General features: G+C 32.3%; 1 protein-coding gene across 8 annotated transcripts in view; it reads left to right on the plus strand.

Annotated features, from left to right (window-relative positions):
- The first annotated feature begins 1189 nt into the window (after nt 1–1189).
- Nucleotides 1190–21458, plus strand: part of LOC110026548 (shewanella-like protein phosphatase 1) — a 72962-nt gene continuing 52693 nt past the window's right edge. For 6 of the 8 annotated variants that reach the window (XR_002294221.1, XR_002294220.1, XR_002294217.1 and 3 more), the window contains exons 1-2: nt 1190–1371; nt 4059–4542. Coding sequence is in view for 1 of the 8 variants with exons in the window: in XM_020727523.1 (XP_020583182.1) it covers nt 4389–4542 (154 nt within the window). In the remaining 7 variants the exon portion in view is untranslated. Of the gene's footprint in view, nt 1372–4058; nt 4543–21458 lie in introns of those variants that run through there. The other 2 variants (XR_002294222.1, XR_002294223.1) reach the window with 2 other exon arrangements.

Here is a 21458-nt window from a genome sequence, read left to right on the forward strand (position 1 = left end):
ATAGGGAATGAAAACACTAGGAATCACATCTAAACTAGGAATTGGTCGAGGGAGTGACAACCGTGAAAGGAGATTACTCAAACCCAAAGGATTGATTGTATTTACCTGAACACATTGGCATGGAAAGTACCATAACTCACATTGATATTGTCATATTCTACCATCTCTTATAGCTTTGTTATTAAAAAAAATAAGGTTATTGGATTAAATTCATAGAAACTAATTATAAATTTAAAAAATTTAAATTGCTAGAATAAAATCAGAATCATCAAAATTATTTGTAAGACTTGAATGTAATGACTAATGAGTGCACCAATTAGCTCTAATAGTAATTTGATGAGAGTTTCAATGAGCATTTCTTATAGTTCTTTTGTTGTGGGATGTCCAACAAGTAGTAATTTTTTTTATATAATGTTAAAGGTTTTAGTGACATGCATGTAAATATGAATGTTTAAGTGCTAAATATTTAAATATAAAATAATTGTGGCATGTATAGGGCTCTCAAAACGGCTCGTTGTTCATTAACAGCTCGTGTTCGGCCGTTAAAAAGTTTAAGCTCGGGTTCGGCTCGTTAGCTAAGTTAATGAGCCGAACACAAATAAAGATTTATTCGTTCGTGTTCGGCTCTTTTTGGCTCAAAATACTACTCATCAATTATAATATATATATATATATATTATAATTGATGAGTAGTATTTTGAGCCAAAAAGAGCCGAACACGAACGAATCTTATATATATTGATGAGTAGTATTTAAAAAAAAAAACCTAATTTACTACAAGATTACAAAGAATTACAATCAATTAAAAGTATTAATTAAGAAAATTGAATAAAAAATATTAAATTTGATTCAAACGTTGTTTTAATATAAACAATAATTTTTAAATATTACCCTAACAATTAAAATCTTATGACTACGTAATTAGTGATTAGAGTTGTCAAAACGACTCTTCGCGAACAGCTCTTGTTCGGCTCGCTAAGCAAACAAGCCGAACACTAACACACTTTTTGAGCTCGAAATATAAATGAGTCGAACATGAACATATTTTTTTAGCTCGAAATATAAACAAGCCGAACACGAACATATATTTTGAGCTCATAATATAAGAAGTCGAACACGAGCGAGCCTAATTTACAGCCAGGCCTATGCTAAATAATGCGTTATACAACGATAAAATTTGCTATAATTGTTTCCAGTTTACCGAAACCGCAAATGTTCGGAAAGTCGGAAGATTTGTTTCGAAGACCATAATCCCTCTCTTCGACGAACTGTATTAAATCCGCGCTTCGGAGCCGGCAATATATTGCACGGCCGGCCATCCATCTGTGGCGAGCCATCTCCGGTTTCTTCGGTTGGTCCCAAAAGCCAAAGGTTAGAGATTCTTTACCTAAAAAATGCAGCGCATATATAGGAATTTTTAATCAAATGCAAGTACTTTCTGTGCCTGCTCCTGTTTTATCATGCTGTTACTTTATTTGATCGTTTCTATTTAATCGAGTGTGAAGCTCTTACATATATTGAAGTTGTGTTTCTCCTAATTACAGTTTTTTTTTTCTTGGGTTTTTTGTTTGGTGTTGGTTTCACAATTGAAGAAAATTAGGTTTTATTTAGGCGATTATTAAATATTTGCATTTTGCGCTTTGGGTGATGAAATTTGTACAAGTTTCTTACGCAGTTGCAATTGCAAAATTGAACAAATTCCTTCCAAGAACTGGGAAAATATTTGCGTACATAAGATCCGTACATAAGACGCACGCAGCGCTGCGTACGTCAGAGGTTATTCAGGGGATACAGGGGGTTATATCCGGGTTATACCCCCCTGTAACCTCCGTGTAACTTATTTGTTCCCATGAAACCACAGAAGCGCGGAACTCATTTGTAGGTTACAGGGAGGTTACAGAGGGATATAACCCCGATATAACCCCCATGTACCCCTTAAATAACCTCTGGACGTACGCAGCGCTGCGTACGTCTTATGTACGCAAATATTTTCCCAAGAACCGAGCCATTTGCAATTAAATTGTGAAAATTTTTGGTCTCTAACTAGTGAGTGAGAGGGCTAAATTCTTCAAAAAAAGAAAAAAAATTCTGCAGACAAATATCCTATACTAGTACAATATTGTAATTTTTGTGTGTCAGACAAGCTGTCTGTATTCCTCTTTTAATTTTATAAAATGTAAAGGATGACAATTAAAATGTTAGCATAACCTTCTCTCAATTCATTTTTTACCTGCTAAGCATGTTAAAGAAAAAATATAAAATTGACGCACAAGGTAACCTTGTGCTGGTTCTATTGTGCTCCATCATGCTAATGACACTGACTCATGAAAATAATCCCTTATTGACCAAGCTTATAATTTCTTTGAGATCTGCTTTAAAAAAGGTTTTATCAAATTGGAAGTTTTATGACTTAATTCATGTCTTAATGAAGGATATTCTCCTCTTTAATTACCATTATTTATTTCTATTTTATCTTATGTTTGTGTCTCTTATAGACACCTGTAGTAGTAATACAATCAATAAATAAGTTTTTGCAATTCAAAACATCAACCTACTTGCCTTTAATTATGTAGTTCTCATATGGGTGATCAAGATCTTCAATTCCATTACTGGTTCCATTTTCTTTCAACATACGGATAAAATGATAAAGAGATTTTCATTGTTCCATTCTATATTTTTGGAAAATAACTTCACTCATGCGTATATTCTCTACTATGATATCTTCTCTTTACGATAAGATGATAAATCTGTTCGAGGTTCGAATCCCACATTTTATAACTATTTTTCTCAATTTAAGTTTAACGAGCTAATTTCGAGCCGAACACGAACACAAATTTTTAAATCGAGCCGAACACGAACACACTATTCACGAGCCGATTTCGAACACGAGCTATTTCGAATGAGCCGAACACGAGCCAAGCCTAAGCTCGCTCAAGCTCGGCTCGTTTACAACCCTATTTACTATAGTACCTAAAAGACAAGTGGGATGAACTTCATCAATATCACCCTTTTCACTATAGATCCACTACTTGGTAGAAACAAAATAAATTAATATAATTTATGCGAAAAATTAATAACAATAAAATCAGTAAATAGAAATCTAAATGAATTCTAAAAAACTATTGATAAATGCATAATAATATGGTAGCGTAATTTAAATTAATTTTAACAAAAAAAAACATTTTTTTTTAAGTTTTGTTCATCATCTTTGTGCCCTTGGGAAAATTTTAGTCAATCAATTTACAAGAAAAAATTATTAAACTCACACTAAGCAATAATCAACCTTGGATCTTAACTACTATGCATTTGAGTCTTCTTAAGTTGACCTTCTCGAGTCCATCTTCAAGTGGCAAAAGCTCCAAGCTAGCATAGTGGAATCCATCATCATCACCATGGTTTCTATAAAATGATTAACTAAAGGAAACCACCCAAAAAATCATTAGATAAACAATTTATTAAGGAGTCGCACGTGTCAAATACTTTTTGGCAGGAGAAAAGTGTCAAAATGGTCCCCTGACTCTTTGTAGTGGTATATTTCATCCCAGAGTCTATGAAAGTACCAATTTAGTCCCAAACTCTTTTAATGAAGGCTAAAATAGTCTTCCCTAAAACTATTTTTACCTATATTAAAGAAATCTACGGACACTTTGACACTTTTATAGATTTTGGGACTAAAATGACCCCATGTAATTAGTGAAGGAACTATTTTGGTACTTCAATCGTTGATGTAGTAAACAATAAAACTTTCTTTGTCTACTAAAATTATCACTTAAGAGTATCTGGCTCTGAATGATGATAATTAAAAGTTAAGAGAAAAAATATTGTTGTATTTGTCCTGCTATTGTTTCATATCTCAAATATGATTTCTATCCAATTATAAAGGCTAGTGAAGTGAATTCACAATAATCTGATGCTATTTCAAGGCAAGTTAATTCCTTACTGATATCTTGTAGAAGGACAGGGATTGGTCTGATGGCGTTTTTTTTTTCCTGCTGTCCTGCTGATTCTCTACTATTAAACCTAAATACTTCTGTTTATATTTTTTTCTGCTAAATAAGTATGACAATAAAAGCATTCGGGGCCATTTCCCTTTCCACGGTGCAAAGTTTTCAACCTTCTGGAAGTAAACAAGTGTCAAATACGAACAGGTACGTGCTAAACAAACCAGTCGGACTGGCCTGGGTGTTCTCACTTGGAAGAAGGGTACGTTGACCTGTGGTGTCCAGAACTCTGCTTATCTGTTGCGTTTTGTAGTGGTTGGCTGAGAGCTTCTGCTTTGTTGCGTTTACAGCTATTGGTACTCGCAAGTGTAAAATGCAATTGATGAAGGCCTGAAGCTCTTAAAAGGATAAGAAGTGTTCACCAACGCATGAAGTGATCCCAGGAAAATGGCTTCCCTCGCCTTCAACACCTTGTCTCTCCCACCTTCTCAACCCAGGAAGCTTTCAGAATCCGTGTCTGTAAATGGAATTCTGAAGCCAATTACAATTAGAGGAAGTCCTCCTACCTTCGTTTCTGCTCCAGGCCGCAAGATCATTGCTAGTGAGATTTTATTCAACTCAAGCTTTTGTTTTCCTGTCTTAAAGATGGCCATTAGATAAATTTTATCTTTTGCAAATTTTAATTCCTTCTGTTTTGTTTCACGTGTTAATGCTCTACATCAAGGTTCTGGTTTACCATCTGTTGTATCAATATATTAACCTTTATTTTTATTTTTTTTTATTTGCATTGGCATCATTAGCCATTTTTTTATGCTTTTGCTGTCCTAGCTAAAATAAATTTCTTGTTTTCTTTTACTTAATGTGTAGTCATTTTAGTTTGTGAAGTCACAAAAGCTTAGTCAGCATGTATTTTAAAATAACTACTTCAGACATTATCGAACCAAGAGTACTAACAAAAGCAGCATTGTAAATGCAGACACAACCGTATGGACAATGCTGACCATAGATGAAGGAAAAACCAAAATTTTGAATACTTTAAATGTCCACATGAATTGTCGAAGAGTGCATTTATGCCTTCTTAAATTCTCGAGTAATATACTCTTTCGTCATTCAATAGAGGCACTTTTGATGGGAAGTTCTCCATAAAAGGTGATACAGCTCCAAAACTGCCATCTTCCATTTTTAAAAATGACTTCCCTACCTTCTTTTTTTAAAGATCTTTATGATGGTGAATAATACCCTTACTTTGGCAGTGAAACCAAAGTCAAGCTTATAATATTTAGCAGTGTTCTTCCCCATTAAATTAAATTTTTGGATTGATGGATATCTATCTACTAGTATGCTCGGCTTAAATCGGGCCTCTGATCTTTTATTTTTTTGTAGTTTTCATAATAAAAATAAATATTGAGTCTTGTAAATTCAACTAATGTATATCCTTGTACTGTTTTCTTACATTCAGAAGCACTTGTTCTCAGTTTTTTAAAGCATAGGTATCAGCATAAAGTATTAACATGATCATTTCTTTTGTCTGCCGACTGGAGAAAACGCATGTTTGACTAAACAAATATGGATACTAATTGATGTGGAGAATCTTCATTAGAGCCAACATCATTGTAATCATCATCGAAGTACTTGACCCTTATTTTTACAGAGTTTCTTGTGCCTAGACCTTAGTAACTATGACCTTTATGTTCGTGTATTTAAAATTTTACGTACCTTTGTGTATTTCATTTATGAAATTCAAATGTTATTAGGCACAGTTTTATTGAGTCAATTTGAATATCTATAGGCCATATTTTGCCTTGATTAATTGGGACTTCATCTATTTTGAGTTAAAGCAGTTTTTGATTACCTACAATTCAACTAACCCACTTTTTAGCCTCAGCCGCCCTTTCTCTGCTCCCTCATTGGAAGCTTATTTAAGCTTTAACTAGGATCATTCTCTTTTTCTCATTTTCACGAGCTTTAGGTGGACAGCGGCCTCGTCGTATATCCTATATCACTACAATGTTTTTTATCCCACCAGACTCTATTAACTATTCCAGATCATAATTTCACATTCTAAAATAACCCTTCACAATTATTTCTTTTTAGTTGGACCAGTTAAAGTTCTTTCTTTGAAAAGATATTTCAAATCAACCCAAACTTGCTTGATCTAGATTAATTAGGTCATTATTTTCACTAAACCACTCTAACAGCCTTACCTTTCTGCATCTACTCCATATCACAAGTTAATATTCTAAACTAGCCACCCAATATAAATTTCAGCCATACAACACTTAATTTTTTTTTCTATAGTGATTTTCTTAATGAGCCTAATGTCACGGACAAAAATCCCACATCGGCTAGGTGTATGGCCGAAAAACAGTATTTAAGTCTTGGGCTGCCCACCACCCCTAAGGGCTCTTTTGGGAGGTGACAAGTGACATCAAAGCAGATTACTGTCTGCCAGGTGTGTGGACTTTCTATGGTCCAGTGGGACCCTCGTTGGAGCTAATCCGTGACGAGGACGTCACGTGATTGGGTGGAGGAGAATGTCACGAACAAAAGTCCCACATCTGCTAGGTTTATGGCCGAAAAGCAGTATTTAAGTCTTGGGTTGCCCACCGCCCCTAAGGGCTCTTTTAGGAGGTGACACTAGACTAGCCTAAGTTGGATTAGTGTTGGCATTTCTTTCACCAAACTCTTATAGACAATTCAACAATCCAGTATAATTCCAGTTTCTATTCTTATACCTTAAACTGAATGTAACAGTTCTGTTATAGGGGAAGGGAAAAGGACGAATCGAGGAAGAGGAAGGAAGAAGTCGCGCAAATGAAAAAAAAAAGAAGGCAAAGAGAAGAGTCGACAGTTAAAGGAGGGAGATGAATCGAATCGTTATAAACTAAGTGGAAACTTGTGTTCTATAGCATTGTTAAGTGGAAGAAAATGCAAGTCCAAAAGAAGAACCAGAAAGGAGGAGAAGGGAATAGAAAGGAGTAGAAGGGGAAAGGATGGGTGCACCTCACCTGTGTGGGAAGTTCGAGCGTAACAATAGAGACGGTGTCGCTAGTGAGCAGAGGAGGCATCTACGTCTAGTGTTCATGCGGGAAGAAGTTGAAGTCGAGCCAATGACGTCGTGTAAGCAAGCAGAGAGAAGGCAGCGTCAGAGGCGACAACGACGTTGTTGCCGTGCGAAGGAGACCTTTAGGGCAACCGAGGTAAGCTTTAATAGGGGTTTATTAGAATAAATCTTATGTAAAAAATAATAATATGAAAATTTTATTATTAATGTAAAGTTAATAGTTAATTAAAATAATAATTTATTTTAAAGTTTTGTAATATGAACATTATGTTTATGTTAGGTTTCCATTTTAGAAGAGTTGACGTCAGACTAAATCTTATCGAATTAAACGTCATCATGGTGAGCACTCGTACTTTTAATCCATGATAACATTTTGATTCTTCTCGATTTTTATGTATACATTCATATTGACTGTTTGTATGTAGCTACTTAATATTATGCATTAGTGTATGTTATATATAGTTGAATGTAACGAACACATAAACAATACATTCATATTGACTGTTTGTATGTAGCTACTTAATATTATGCATTAGTGTATGTTATATATAGTTGAATGTAACGAACACATAAACAATACATTCACATTGACTGTTTGTATGTGCATGACTAACTATGATAGAATCACCATCTTGGTGGTAATAGTGGGAAAAGACTAAAGGTACTTATGCATGTATATGAAAAATGATATTGAAATTGACGCCTTAATTGACACAATTTTTAGACGGTGCTTCTGTGACGGTTGTAGAGATACATAATGATAAATATATGCTATTTTTATTATAAGGTTCTTTACTAATATTTTTATTAATTTAATAAAAGCTTGACTAGCATGCATTTTGTTTCATTTTCTTTGTATTACTGTGATTTTCAAGTATGAGTATTCAATGACAATTTTTAGCTTACTATTGTTTAAAATTAATTTTTTAGGTTTAATTAAGTGATTTAAAAGATGAGCGATATAAGAGAAAACATTATAGAATACACAGACTTCCAGGAATGAGGTAGTTTTAAACATATTATTTTAATTTAATTTGATTAGTGACCTTTTCATTTATTAAATTGTAGACGAATATAGAAAATTTAGTTTTCATTGTTTAACCGCCTGTTTCCGACTTGGTTAATTCCAAGCCCCGACCCTTGTGCACTGATATCATTTTTGTCACGACCGGCCTGAGGCTTGGAATTAACCAAGAGAGCAAACAATCGGATGTTGGAAATTACTTTCTACATTTGTCTGTGATTTAATAAATGAAAGAGTCATTAATTAAATTAAAATAAAATAATATATTTAAAATTGTCTCTTTATTGGATGTCCGCATCTTTTATAAATATTTTCCCTTATATCGCTCATCTTTTAAATCACTTATTTAAATTTGAAATATTAATTTAAAATAATAGTGAACTAAACAATATCATGGAATACTCATACTTAAAAATCATAATAATACAAAAGAAAAAGAAACAATATGCATATCGGCCAAGCTTTTAACAAATCAATAAAAATAATTAATGTTATTCAAAGAACCTTATAATATTAAATGCATCTCAATATCATTGTTTATTTATACAACAGTCACAAGAACACCGTCTAAAAATTGTGTCAATTTAATATTTTTTTTTCATATACGGGCACCTGTGTGTATTTCATTTATGATATTCATATATTATTCATGTTTTTGTCGAGTCAAATTGAATATCTATAGGCCATATTTTGCCTTGATTTATTGGGACTTTAGCTATTTTGAGTTAAAACTATTTTTGGATTACCTGATGTTCAATTAACCCACTTTCTAGCCTCAGCTGCCTCTTCTCTGCTCCATCATTGAAAGTTTATTTAAGTATTAACTAGGATCATTCTTTTTTTCTCATTTTCATGAGCTTTAGTTGGACAACTGCCTCGTCGTATTGCCTATATCATTACAATGTTTTTGACCCCACCAAACTCTATTAACTATTCCAGATCATAATTTCACATTCTAAAATAACCTTTCACGATTATTTCTTTTTAGTTAGACTACTTAAAATTCTTTTTTTGAAAAGATATTTTAAATCAACCCAAACTAGCTCTATCTAAGTTATGTCATTATTTCCACTAAACCACTATAACAACATTACCTTTCTATCATCTACTCCAAATCACAAATTAATATTCTAAACTAGCCATCCACTATAAATTTCAGCGACAGAACACTTAATTTTTTTTTTCCTATAGTGATTTTCTAAATGAGCCTAGACTAGCCTAAGTTGGATTAGTGTTGACATTTATTTTACCAACCCTTAGAGACGATCCAACATCCCACCACTATAATTCTAGGTTATATTCTAATTCCTTAAATTGAATGTAACGGTTTTGTTACACAGGGGAAGGTGAAACGGCGAATGAGGAAGAGGAAGGGAAAGGTCGGGTAAATGAACAGAAAAGAAACAAAGGGTCGGTGGTTAAAGGAGGGAGATGAATCGAACGGTCAGAAACTAGAGGATAATTGTGTTATATAAAACAGTGCTAAGAGAAAGCCAATGCAAAGTCCAAAAAAAGAAGAAAGGAGGAGAGCATGAAAGGGAGCGTGCACCTCAACTGCGTGGGAAGTTCGAGCATAACAGAAGAGAAAGTGTCGCTGGTGAACATTGGAGGCGGCGACGTCGAGCGTTCGTGCGAGAGAAAGCTGAAGTCGAGCCAACGACATCGTGCTCGTGAGCAGGGAGGAGGCGGCATCAGAGGTGGCAATGACATCAGTTAGTGATCCTTGCATACATTGCTCTCGTTTGAAGGAGTCCTTTAGGGCAACCGAGGTAAGCTTTAAAAAGGGTTTATTAATGTATATATATAATAATAATAATAATAATAATAATAATAATAATAACAATAAGCAGAATGCCAAAGTAAAATATGAAAATTTTATAATTAATGTAAAGTTAATAGTTAATTAAAATAATAATTTATTTTAAAGTTTTGTAATATGAATTACATGTTTATGTTAGATTTCCATTTAAGAAGAGCCAACGTTAGACCAAATCTTATCGAATTAAGCGTCATCAAGGTGAGTACTCGTACTTTTAATCCATTAGTTCTTCTCGATTTTTATGCATTAGTAGGTAATGATATTTGCACAAATTTTATTTTGATTTATATATTTTCTTCTATTGGTCATATTGTTAGGAATGTTTATAGCTACTTAATATCATATATTAGTGCGTGTTATATATAATATATTGAATTGAATACAACGAGCACATGAATAATATATTAATGCTGACAGCTTGTATGTGCATGACTAACTATAATAGAGTCATCCCTCGATGATATTAGTGGGAAAACACTAAGATAACTGTGTATGCATATGAAGAAGGATATTAAAATTGAAGTGTCTTAATTGACATAATTTTTAGATGGTGCTCCTGTGACAGTTGTACAGATATATAATAATAATTATATATTATTGATATTGTAAGGTCCTTTGAATAACATTAAATATTTTTATTGGTTTATTTAAATCTTGACTAACATGAATATTTTTTTTTTCTCATGTATTACTGTGATTTTCAAGTATGAGTATTCAGTGACATTGTTTAGATTAGTTTTATTTTAAATTAAATTCTTTTATTTAAATAAGTGATTTAAAAGATGAGCGATATAAAATGAAATGTTTATAGAAGACGCGGTCATCAAGTAATGAGGTAATTTTATATATATTGTTTTAATTTAATTTGATTAATGACTCTTTCATCTATTAAATTGTAGGCAAATATTAAAAATTCAGTTTTCACCGTCTGAACTTCTGTTCTCGTCTTGGTTATATACAAGCTTTGAATAAAATGATATCAGAGTACACGGTTTAGCACAAAGGATCATAACATAAGGTTAATTCCAAGCCCCAATCCTTGTGCTCTGATGTCACTTTTGTCATGACTGACCCGGTGCTTAGAATTGATCATGACGAGAACAGACAGTCGGATGGTGAAAATTAATTTCTATATTTTTCTAAAATTTAATAAATGAAAGAGTCATTAATCAAATTAAATTAAAATAATATATTTAAACTTACATTGTTATTGGCTATCTGCTTATTTTATATATGTTTTCTCTTATATCAATCATCTTTTAAATCACTTATTTAAATCTGAAATATTAATTTAAAATAACAGTAAGCTAAACAATGCAAGTGAATACTCATACTTAAAAATCACAGTAATACAAGAGAAGAAGCAATATGCATATATGCCAAATTTTAAATAAATCAATAAAAATATTTAATGTTATTCAAAAAACCTTACAATATTAAAAACATATCAATATTTGTACAATAGTCACAGGAACACCGTCTAAAAATTGTGTCGATTAAGACACATCAATTTTAATATTCTTTTTCATATACATGCACGAATACTTTAGTGTTCTCCCATTAGTATCATTAAATGACAACTCTATCATTGTCAGTTATGTACATACAAGCAGTCAACGGAATATATTATTTATGTACTCGTCGCATTCAAATCAATATACTATATATAACATAAACTAATGCATAATATTATGTAACTATAAATATTCATAACAATGTGACCAATAATGAAAATATATAAATCAAAATAAAATTTGTGCAAATATCATTATCTATTAAAGCATAAAAATCGAGAAAAAAACTATTATCATGGATTAAAAGTAGAAGCACTCACCTCGATGACGCTTAATTCGATATGATTTGCTCTGACGTCGACTCTTCTCTGACGTCGACTCTTCTAAAGTTCGACTCTTCTAAAGTGAAAACCTAACATAAATATGGTATTCATATTACAAAACTTTAAAATAAATTATTATTTCAATCAACAATTAACTTTACATTTATTTAAAAATTAGTGTATTTTACTTTATGTCATTCTGCTTATTATTATTTTTTATATTATAAAGATATATATATATATGTATGTATGTATGTATATATATATATGTATGTATGTATATATATATATATATATATGTATGTATGTACGTATATAGTATATGTACGTATGTACGTATCTATATATGTACGTATATGTACGTATGTACGTATCTATATATGTACGTATATGTACGTATGTACGTATCTATATATGTACGTATATGTACGTATGTACGTATCTATATATGTACGTATATATGTATGCCATATGGTGGAAGAATTACTCTAATAAGGAGTGTGCTAAATTGTATTCCATTATATACTTTGCAGGTACTATATATATGTATATATGTATGTATATACATATATGTATCTATATGTATGTATATACATATATATATATATGTAGATACATATATATATACATATACATATATATATATGTGTATGTATATATATATATATATATATATATATCTATATATGTATGTATATATATACATATATATATATATAATTATTATTATTAAATCAATTTAATAAACTTTTTAAAGCTTACCTCAGTTGCCATGAAAGTCTCATTCTCATGGCAACAACACATCCAACTCAATCTCCTCCTTTGCACGACAACAACACACGTGAGGATCACTACCTGATGTCGTTGTCGCCGCCTTTGACGTCGCTTCCTCTCTACTCGCGAGCACAGCGTCATTGGCTCAACTTCGGCTTCCTTCCGCACGAACGCTCGACATCGACGCCTCCTCTGTTCACCAACGACACTGTCTCTACTATTAGGCTCGTGCTTTCCACACAGCTGAGGTGCATCATTCATTTCCCCTTCTCCTCCTTTCTCTTCATTTATCCTCTTTTCTTCTTCTTTTGTACTTGCATTGTCTTCCTCTTAGCACTGTTTTATAGAACACAAATTTCTTAATTTTTGACTATTCAATTCATGTCCTACCTTTAACCACCGACTCTTCGCTTCGTTTCCATTTTGTTCATTTACCCGACCCCTCCCTTCCACTTCCTCGATTTGTCGTTTCCCCTTCCCTTGTGTAACAGAATCGTTACATTGAAAACCTATATTCATTTCTCTCCATTAATCCAATCGAAAAGGTCTCTTGCCACCTTCGCCTTGCCTCAACAGTCTTGATGTCGACAACCCACCTCACCGGCATCTTTCCCAATTGCATCACCTCTCCATTTTCTTTTTTCTCTCAGAAGGAGAGAAGAAAAAGCTCTCTACCTCTCTTTAACACTTTGTCTGCCTATCTATTGCTTTCCATTTCTAGAGCTATCCCCTTTATTTCTCTCTTGCTCTCGCTGCATATATGATAATAAGCATTGGGTAAAAAGCTAAGAAATAGCCAAACAAGGAGAAAGAAAAAAGGCAAAGAAAAAAAAAGAAAATAATTAAGGAAATTTTAAAAAAGAAAAGAAAAGAAAAAAGATATTGAGTGTTTTTTGATTTGCTAAAATTTCATTTTCATTGACATCACCATCCTCATGAAGGTGTAAAAATATATCTCTAGAAACTCCTTAAGATCTTGATTATGTTGTATTTGACATGACGAGTGAAACTTACGAGTGTACGTATCACAACCTGACCTGAGAGGTTGAAGTTCTGATGTCAGGAACGATTGTCAAACAATAGTTTCATATTGGTCTAACAATCATCACAATTTAAAATAATCACTCAAACACTAAAGAGTCACTAAACCACAAAATATCTAATATATCATATAAATTAAATAGCAAACAAAAAAAAATCGTTGCAACCAATTTTTTACAAGGTGTAGGCGGTGGGCTGGGCATTTTAGCTGTTACGGGGTGAGGTGTAAACGCCCATGCGACAAGCATAGGCCAATTATTATAAAAAAATAAGAAATATAAATATTAAAAGACAAAAAATAAACTATTTATGCTTAATAAAAAATTATTAAGAGACATTAAAAGAACTTATACTCATTTAATTCCAAAACAAGTCTTGTAGGGTTATAATTTTCAAGATATTAGCAAAAATCCACCACAAAAAAAATTATGAGTTAATGAATTGTGCATTTGTGTGATCTCTAACAAACACGAAATTTAAAAAAAAACGATTTACTATAGCTACCTACAATAAACTCACTGTAGCTATAGTGAAAAATTCATTAATAACTTATAAGACAATAAAGATCTCATTTCTAATTTCTTACCAAATCATGGGTTGCAGGAGAGAAGCTGTGGGTGCTGGGAGAGGAGTAGATGTTGCATTCGATTCTTCTTCCTGCTAGAGAAGATGTTGGGATTGAGTGCGTGCGGGACAAAGCAAACAGAGGGGGGTCACTTGCGTGCTAGAACGAAGCAGATGGCGACGTAGGAGGTTGCTGCGTGCGAAGGTAATCCTCTTCATCTGCATGTAGGATTACGTGCGTGCAGATGAAGAGGCCTGCGAGAGATCTTTTGCTTGCGGAAGACGACTGAATAGGGCATGTTTAAAAAGTTAAGGATATTTTTTTTCCTTTTTATTTGATTAGCAAGTGAGGTGTGACTTGCGCTCAGGGCTTAGAAAACATTCGCCTCGTGTGATTTGAGCTCCTCTCATGGGATTGGGGCGAAATGACTTACGTCTTGCTTTGAGGCGTGCCCCAATAATGCCTTTTTAAACAGAGGTTGCAACAACAATTTTTATAAAAAACTTAAAAGTGAGATAAGATAGTTTATTACATTAAAGTGACTAGCATAAGAGAATATATTTATTAAAGATTGAATCAAAAGAAAATAGGTATCATGAAAAAAAAAAATAAACAAAGGTTAAGTTTTACAACAATTTATTGGTTAATTACAATTCCATTGTATACTAAATTTCTATGCAAATACTAACAAGAATGTGGGAAATGATGATTGACATTATAATTTAATTTTGTTAAAGCTTTTAAACATTTATATTTTTCTACAATCATGATGATTGACAATTATTATATTTTTGTTTAAGCTTGCAAATACTCATGAAAGACCTTGGGTGAAATTACTTTAGTGAGCTGATCCACAATCATGAAGTTTGCACCAATATGTTATTTAGACATTTCTTCACTTTGAATTCTTTCTTTAACAAGGTACTTAATTTTATATGCTTTGATTTTGAAGAACTCTTATTAATATTGGAATATATAACTGCTAATTTATTGTCACAAAAAAGCATAAAAGGTCTTTTTATACTTTTCATAATTTGCAGCCCAATGATAAAATTTTGCAACCATATTTCATGGTTGGATGCTTCATAAAGTGCTACAAACTCCGTTGGCATGGTGGAAGGAGCTATTAGTGTCTGCTTGACACTCCTCCAAGAAATAGCTCCTCTAGTAAATAGATAAATATAGTCCGAAGTGGATCTACGACTATTTTGACATCCACCAAAATTTATTTGAGTGACCAATGATCTCAAGTTGATATGTTCTTTTATACATATGTAATCTTTGGTTATTTGTAAATACTGTGTAACCCGTTTTACTGCTTTCTAGTGATCAATTCCAGGGTTGCTCAAATATCTCCCCAAAATCCCAACTATGTATGATATATCTGAACGTGTGCAACCTTGGGCATACATTAGACTCCCAACAACTGATGCATAGGTTAGGGAATCTTTTCCATTTCCTTGGCCTTGATTAACTTTAAGACACTGGATTAAAGTAATTTATTTCTTTTAGCCACGTGGATGTCTCCTGTCAATAATTTTGTATATCAAATCTTATAAACACAATATAACTCTTTTGTGATAGCCCACGAATACACTGAGACCGATCTCTATATATTTTAATTCCCAATACAAAAGTGGAGACACTAAGATCTTTCTTTTCAACTGCTTTGATAAAAATCTCTTGGTTTGGTGTAATATGCGTATATCATTAGTGACAAATAGTATAACTTTCATTGAACTTATGGTATATACAATTAATTACAATATTCATCTCAAAACCGAATGAGATTATCACTTGATGAAATTTGTGATACCATTGACGAGAAGCTTACTTAAGCCCACATATGGATTTATTTAATCTGCAAACAGTCTACTTTACGTCTCCTAAAAAAGTTTTTAAGATGCATCATATAAATTGTTTCATTAATATCACTATTTTGAAATGTTGTGTTAACATTTATATGGTATAACTCGTGATCAAATTATGGTACAAGCGCCATAATTATCCTAAAAGAATCTTTCATTGAAACTTGAGAGACTTTTTTATAATCGATGTCTTCTTTTTGAGGATAAGTCTTATATCGTTCTACTGCACATTTTGAATCACTCTTGGTTTTAATATCCATTTAAAACCAATAGTTTTCACTCCTTCAGAAGTAGAACAAGATCCCAAACATTATTGTCATGCATGGACTTGTTCTCTTCATTTATGAGAACAATCCACTTTTGAGAGTTTACACTTTGCATAACTTGATCGATATTGACGGGATCATTCTCTATCAATCCAATGTTATCCTCATGTTCTTGGAGAAATCTATATAATCATCTGAAATAAAATTTCTTTGCTCTCTACTGACTCTCCTTAATGACTCAAGTTTTTGTGACAGTTATTCTTGAGAGTGTTGAGTTTGTACCTCAAGGGGTTCAACGAATTGATCTTGTTGATTTTGATTTACAAATTGATCAATGACAAGAATTAAAACCGGAACATTATCCAGAGCAATTATAGGAATAAAAACTGATTCCATTTGACCAAACTCCTCTATAAAGACAAAATCTCTAATTTTATTTTCTCCCACAAACTTAACATCTTCAAACAATACTACATTTCCTGTCTCAAAAAATTTCTTAGTAGCAGGATCATAAAATTTATACCCCTTCCCTTTGATCGTTCAAAATAGCCAACAAAATAACAACTCATTGTTATAGAGTCTAAATTCTTTTTACTTAACCTAAAAGGCCTTGCCTCAGCTTGACAACCAAATATGAAAATGCTTAAGACCAGGGCTTTGTCTAGTCTAAAGTTCATATGGAGTTTTGGCTGTTTTTTTAGTTGATACTTTGTTAAGAATATAAGCTACACTCTTGAGTGCTTCACCCCAAAGGAACTCAGGTAAGGTAGAATGTCATATCGTACTCCTCACCATATCCTTAAGTGTTTGGTTTCATCTCACAGCAACGCCATTCATGCTAAGTGACTGAGGCATGGCATATTGAGGGACTATCTTGCATTCCTCCAGTTATTTGGCAAATGGTCGGGGACGTTATTCACCTGAGCCATCATATCTACCATAATATTCACCACCACGATCAGATTTAACACCTTTAATTCTTTTGTTGAGTTGAAGCTCAACCTCAATCTTATATAATTTGAACAAGTCCAATGATTATGATTTTAATGTATGTGATACAAGTAGCCACATTGAGAGAAATCATCCATGAATAATATGAAATATTGTTGATCATTTCATGAAACCATAGAAAATGGTCCACAAATATTTGTATGTATCAATTCCAAGACATCTGAAACTCTATTGACATCTTATCCTCTTTTATTGGTTTATTTCCCTTTTATACATTCAACACAAACTTCAAAACCTGCCATAAGTTTTTCCAATTTTTTTCTTGAAATATGTCCTAATCGCTTATGAAATAACATAATATAATTATTATTAGCTAATTTTTGTTTTATGCCATGAGTATTACCATTCGATGACCTGGTTAGGAGAGTAGATGTTTTAGATTTGACTTATGTTAAGAAAGACATAGCTAGACCTAAAATGACTTGGGCATATTGTATAAAAAATGCTCTTATTTTTTCTATTATTAAATGAAAATACGTCACTCTATAGCATGCAATGGAAAAAAAATTCATATAATTGATCCCACTTAGTTGGATAAAGGCTTGTTTTTTTGTTCTTGTTGTTGCCAAAAATATTAACATGCAAGGCTTTACTATAAGCAATAACCGTTCGAGCAAGTATGTATTATTTTGTTGACATAAATAGCTAATACGACTAACATATAAATTTAAAGAAAGGCTGAACTAACTATTTCCAAATGAACAAGTGTATCCAAATTTGTCCAAAGCAGAAGTAGAATTAAATTTTATCTAAATGATAATACAACAAAAGTATCTTTCAAATCAAAATAATAACTAATACATAATAATATTCTAAAATGGCCTATAGCTTCAACTTCAAATGTTTTATCATTGCCTACTTAGATGAATCTTTCAACATCAATTAACTATCAGTAGCTCAGGCAACTCTGCATGGACACACTTATATGAGTAGTGACACTAACATCAATGCACAAAGTGTATTTTGACACTAAGGCTAAATTAGCTTTAGAACACTAAGGCTAAATTAGCTTTAGAACAAACCAAATTAAGAAGTGTACTTTTCTTTGCATGCCAAGCCTGATATTTGATATAAGCTTTCTTTACATGTATAGGCTTAATACAAAAGGGACAATCGGATTTTTTATTTCTTCCTTTTTTTGTTTTTTTTTTTTTTTTGTGCTGGACTTTTAGTAGTTTCATTGTTTTTATGTCTTTTGTTCTATCTTCAGAGGTGATAGCCAAATGAACATTTTCAATCTTTTCTTACTTTATTCTTTCTTCCTTTTGCACACAATAAGAAATGAGCTCATTGAGAGTCCATTTATTATTTTGGCAGTTGTAACTGCTCTTGAATTGACTGAGTTGTACTGGAAGAGAAATTATATATAGATGCACTAAAGATCCTCAGACTGTAGTGTCTTTAGTTTTGAAGCAAGATGGGATATCTTCATGATATACTCCTTTATGTTTCATTTACTTTGGCATTTCATTGAAATTAAGCTCGTTAAAAATATGCTTGTTTCAGCCTTGTCATTCTTGACAAAGCATTTCTCAATAGCTTCAAGGAAATCTTTGGTTGTATCAAATTCATCAGGCACAATGCCCCTTAATACTTCTGGAATGCCTCACTCGGTGACCATGAGACTCATGCAATTCAAATGATCTCATTTCTCATGTCCTTTTTATCCTCAGTGAAGCTTTGATCGATAGTAGTGGGATGTTCAAACTTTAATGCAAGATCTAGATCAAACAACTGACAACAATTAATACATATTTTTTTCTAATCCTTAAATTTAGTTCCGTTCAACATAGAAATGAAATTAACATTTGCAGGTATTGAGGTGTTAGATGCAGTATCTATACATAGAATAAAATCACAAAGAAAAAAAATTTGGGTTCTTACTAAAAAATCATATGGAAATCCAAGAAAACTAAACTTAAAATAAATAAATAAATAAAAAGCTTGATTCTCAATGGTTTAACATATAGTCGGCTCTGATACTGTCACAACTCGACTCGTTGAGCTTGGAATTACCAAGGTGGGAAATGACGATTGGACGGAGGAAACATATCTAACAGTTTCATTTCGTCACAAAAGTAAAAATTTAAGCACAAAAGAGATATTATTGTTCATAAAATTTATATTTACAATAGATTGTTAGTATTTAAACGTTTACATTCAAACAGAAAATAAACTAAACCACAAATCTATCAGCTTGCGCTCCACGACACATCTACACGTACTCCTTAGAGTCCATCTAATCCACAACTGGCTTGTCAGTAAAATGTTAGCAACTGAATTAAAACTATTTAGCAAGTAAATGTTTCTAAATTACAATAGTTCTTATTTTAAAATATTTTTGTAACGGAGCAGGAAAAATAAAATACTATACAATAAGGAAAACAATTTCATCCCTTTCATTTTTTTAGGTTACAATTTTCATAATTGTGAGTCATCGTCTAAGCGTATAATTTATAAAAAAAATTACGTTTGACCTTTTTCAACCCACCAAAAAGATATGCAATATTTCATTTCCATTTCCATTTCGTGCATGAGTACAATGCATTCCTCTACTAATACCATATAGGGATGACTCTTATATGCATTCATATATCATATTTTATTCATTCTTATTTTTCATTTATCATAGAAAACCTTTTTTCATTTCCATTTAAATGATAAATGCAAGGTAAAAATGAATAAAATATAATATATGCATGGATATGAGAGTCGCCCTTGGATGATACTAGTAGGGGAATACATTGTAGTTGTGCACGAAATGAAAATGGAAAAAAGTTGCCTACCTTATGATGGGTTGGAAAATTTTAAAAGTGTATTTTTAAAAAGTATATGTTTAGATGATGACTCTCAATTATGAAAAATGTAACCTAAATAAAAAAAATGAAGTGAAATTGTTTTCTTACTGCACAGTCTTTTTATTTTTCCTGCTCTTATATAAAAATATTTTAAAATGAGAATTATTATAATTTAGAAATATTGACACACTGGGTAGTTTTAACTCAAACCATAGTTGTTAACATTTTTACAGAAAAATCAGGTGTAGATTAGATGGACCACAGATAGTACTTGTACATACGTCGTGGAGCACAAACTGCTAGGTTTGTGGTTTAGTTTATTTTTTGCTTGACCATAAACATTTAAATATGAATAATCTATTATAAATATAAGTTTTATGAACTAGAATGACTCTTTTATGCATTAGATTTTTACTTTTGTGATGAAATAAAACTGTTAGATAGGTTATCTTTGTCCGACTGTCAGTTCCCGTCTTAGTAATTTTGAGTTCATCGGCTCTGGTCGTGACAGATACCATTTGTTGTTAATTTGGCAGAATCATAAATCAAAAATTTGATTCATGAAACAACAAATTTTCCTTGTCAAATCATTAAGAGAAACATAATTAAAGTGCAAAAGCATACTATAATTCATAATTTCTTATTGTTATGAGTTGTCTTCCATATTGATGCGTGTTCCTAAATTTTTTTGATCGATGAGGTTCCAGGCAAGAGGAAGTCTTTCTTGCTCTTGGGAGGAGTGAAGAGACACTTACATGAAATGGATTAGGGGTTTCAATTAGGGTCAACGAGTAGGATTCGGTTCCGACCCGAAAATGACCCGACCCGAATAAGGTTATTCCGAATCTGACCTGAATAATAAACAGATTAAAAACTAAGACCCAAACCCAAGTTTGACCCGCTACCTCAAACCTGACCTGAAATTTCGTGCTTATTTGGGTCATGTTTGGATTTTCGGGTTCAACCCGAATCCGATCCGAATAATAAACGGGTTGACTTTTTTGACCCGAACCAGAGTCAAAAACTCTTCGAATCAACCATAACCCATATTTTTTTTAGTCGAGTTTGAGTCGTGTTGGCATGTCGGGTCAATTTTTGTCAACCTAGAATGGAGAGTGTCCCTTTAAGATAACTGCTCCTGGGTAGGTATTTTCTATATATATTTGTGCTTCCAATTTAGCCCATTATATAAGTTGAAAATACAAATAGTTCTCTACACATATTTTGGACTATTTTTTAAAAATTTAGTCCCATAAGCCTATTCTTTGTTAGATCACATTAATTAGGTTTAACTTTAAGGTAGCATGAATAATACATTTATTTATATATGTTGGCCAATATAAAATAATTTTTTAATTTACTTTCCAACACATTTCACTATAATAATGTTTGTAAGGCTTATTTGTGATGACGTGCATTATTCTATTAGCTTTTACTGTAGCGTTTTATG

This window comes from Phalaenopsis equestris, unplaced genomic scaffold (genome assembly GCF_001263595.1).
Source record: "Phalaenopsis equestris unplaced genomic scaffold, ASM126359v1 Scaffold000378, whole genome shotgun sequence".
Taxonomy (NCBI): Eukaryota; Viridiplantae; Streptophyta; class Magnoliopsida; order Asparagales; family Orchidaceae; genus Phalaenopsis; species Phalaenopsis equestris.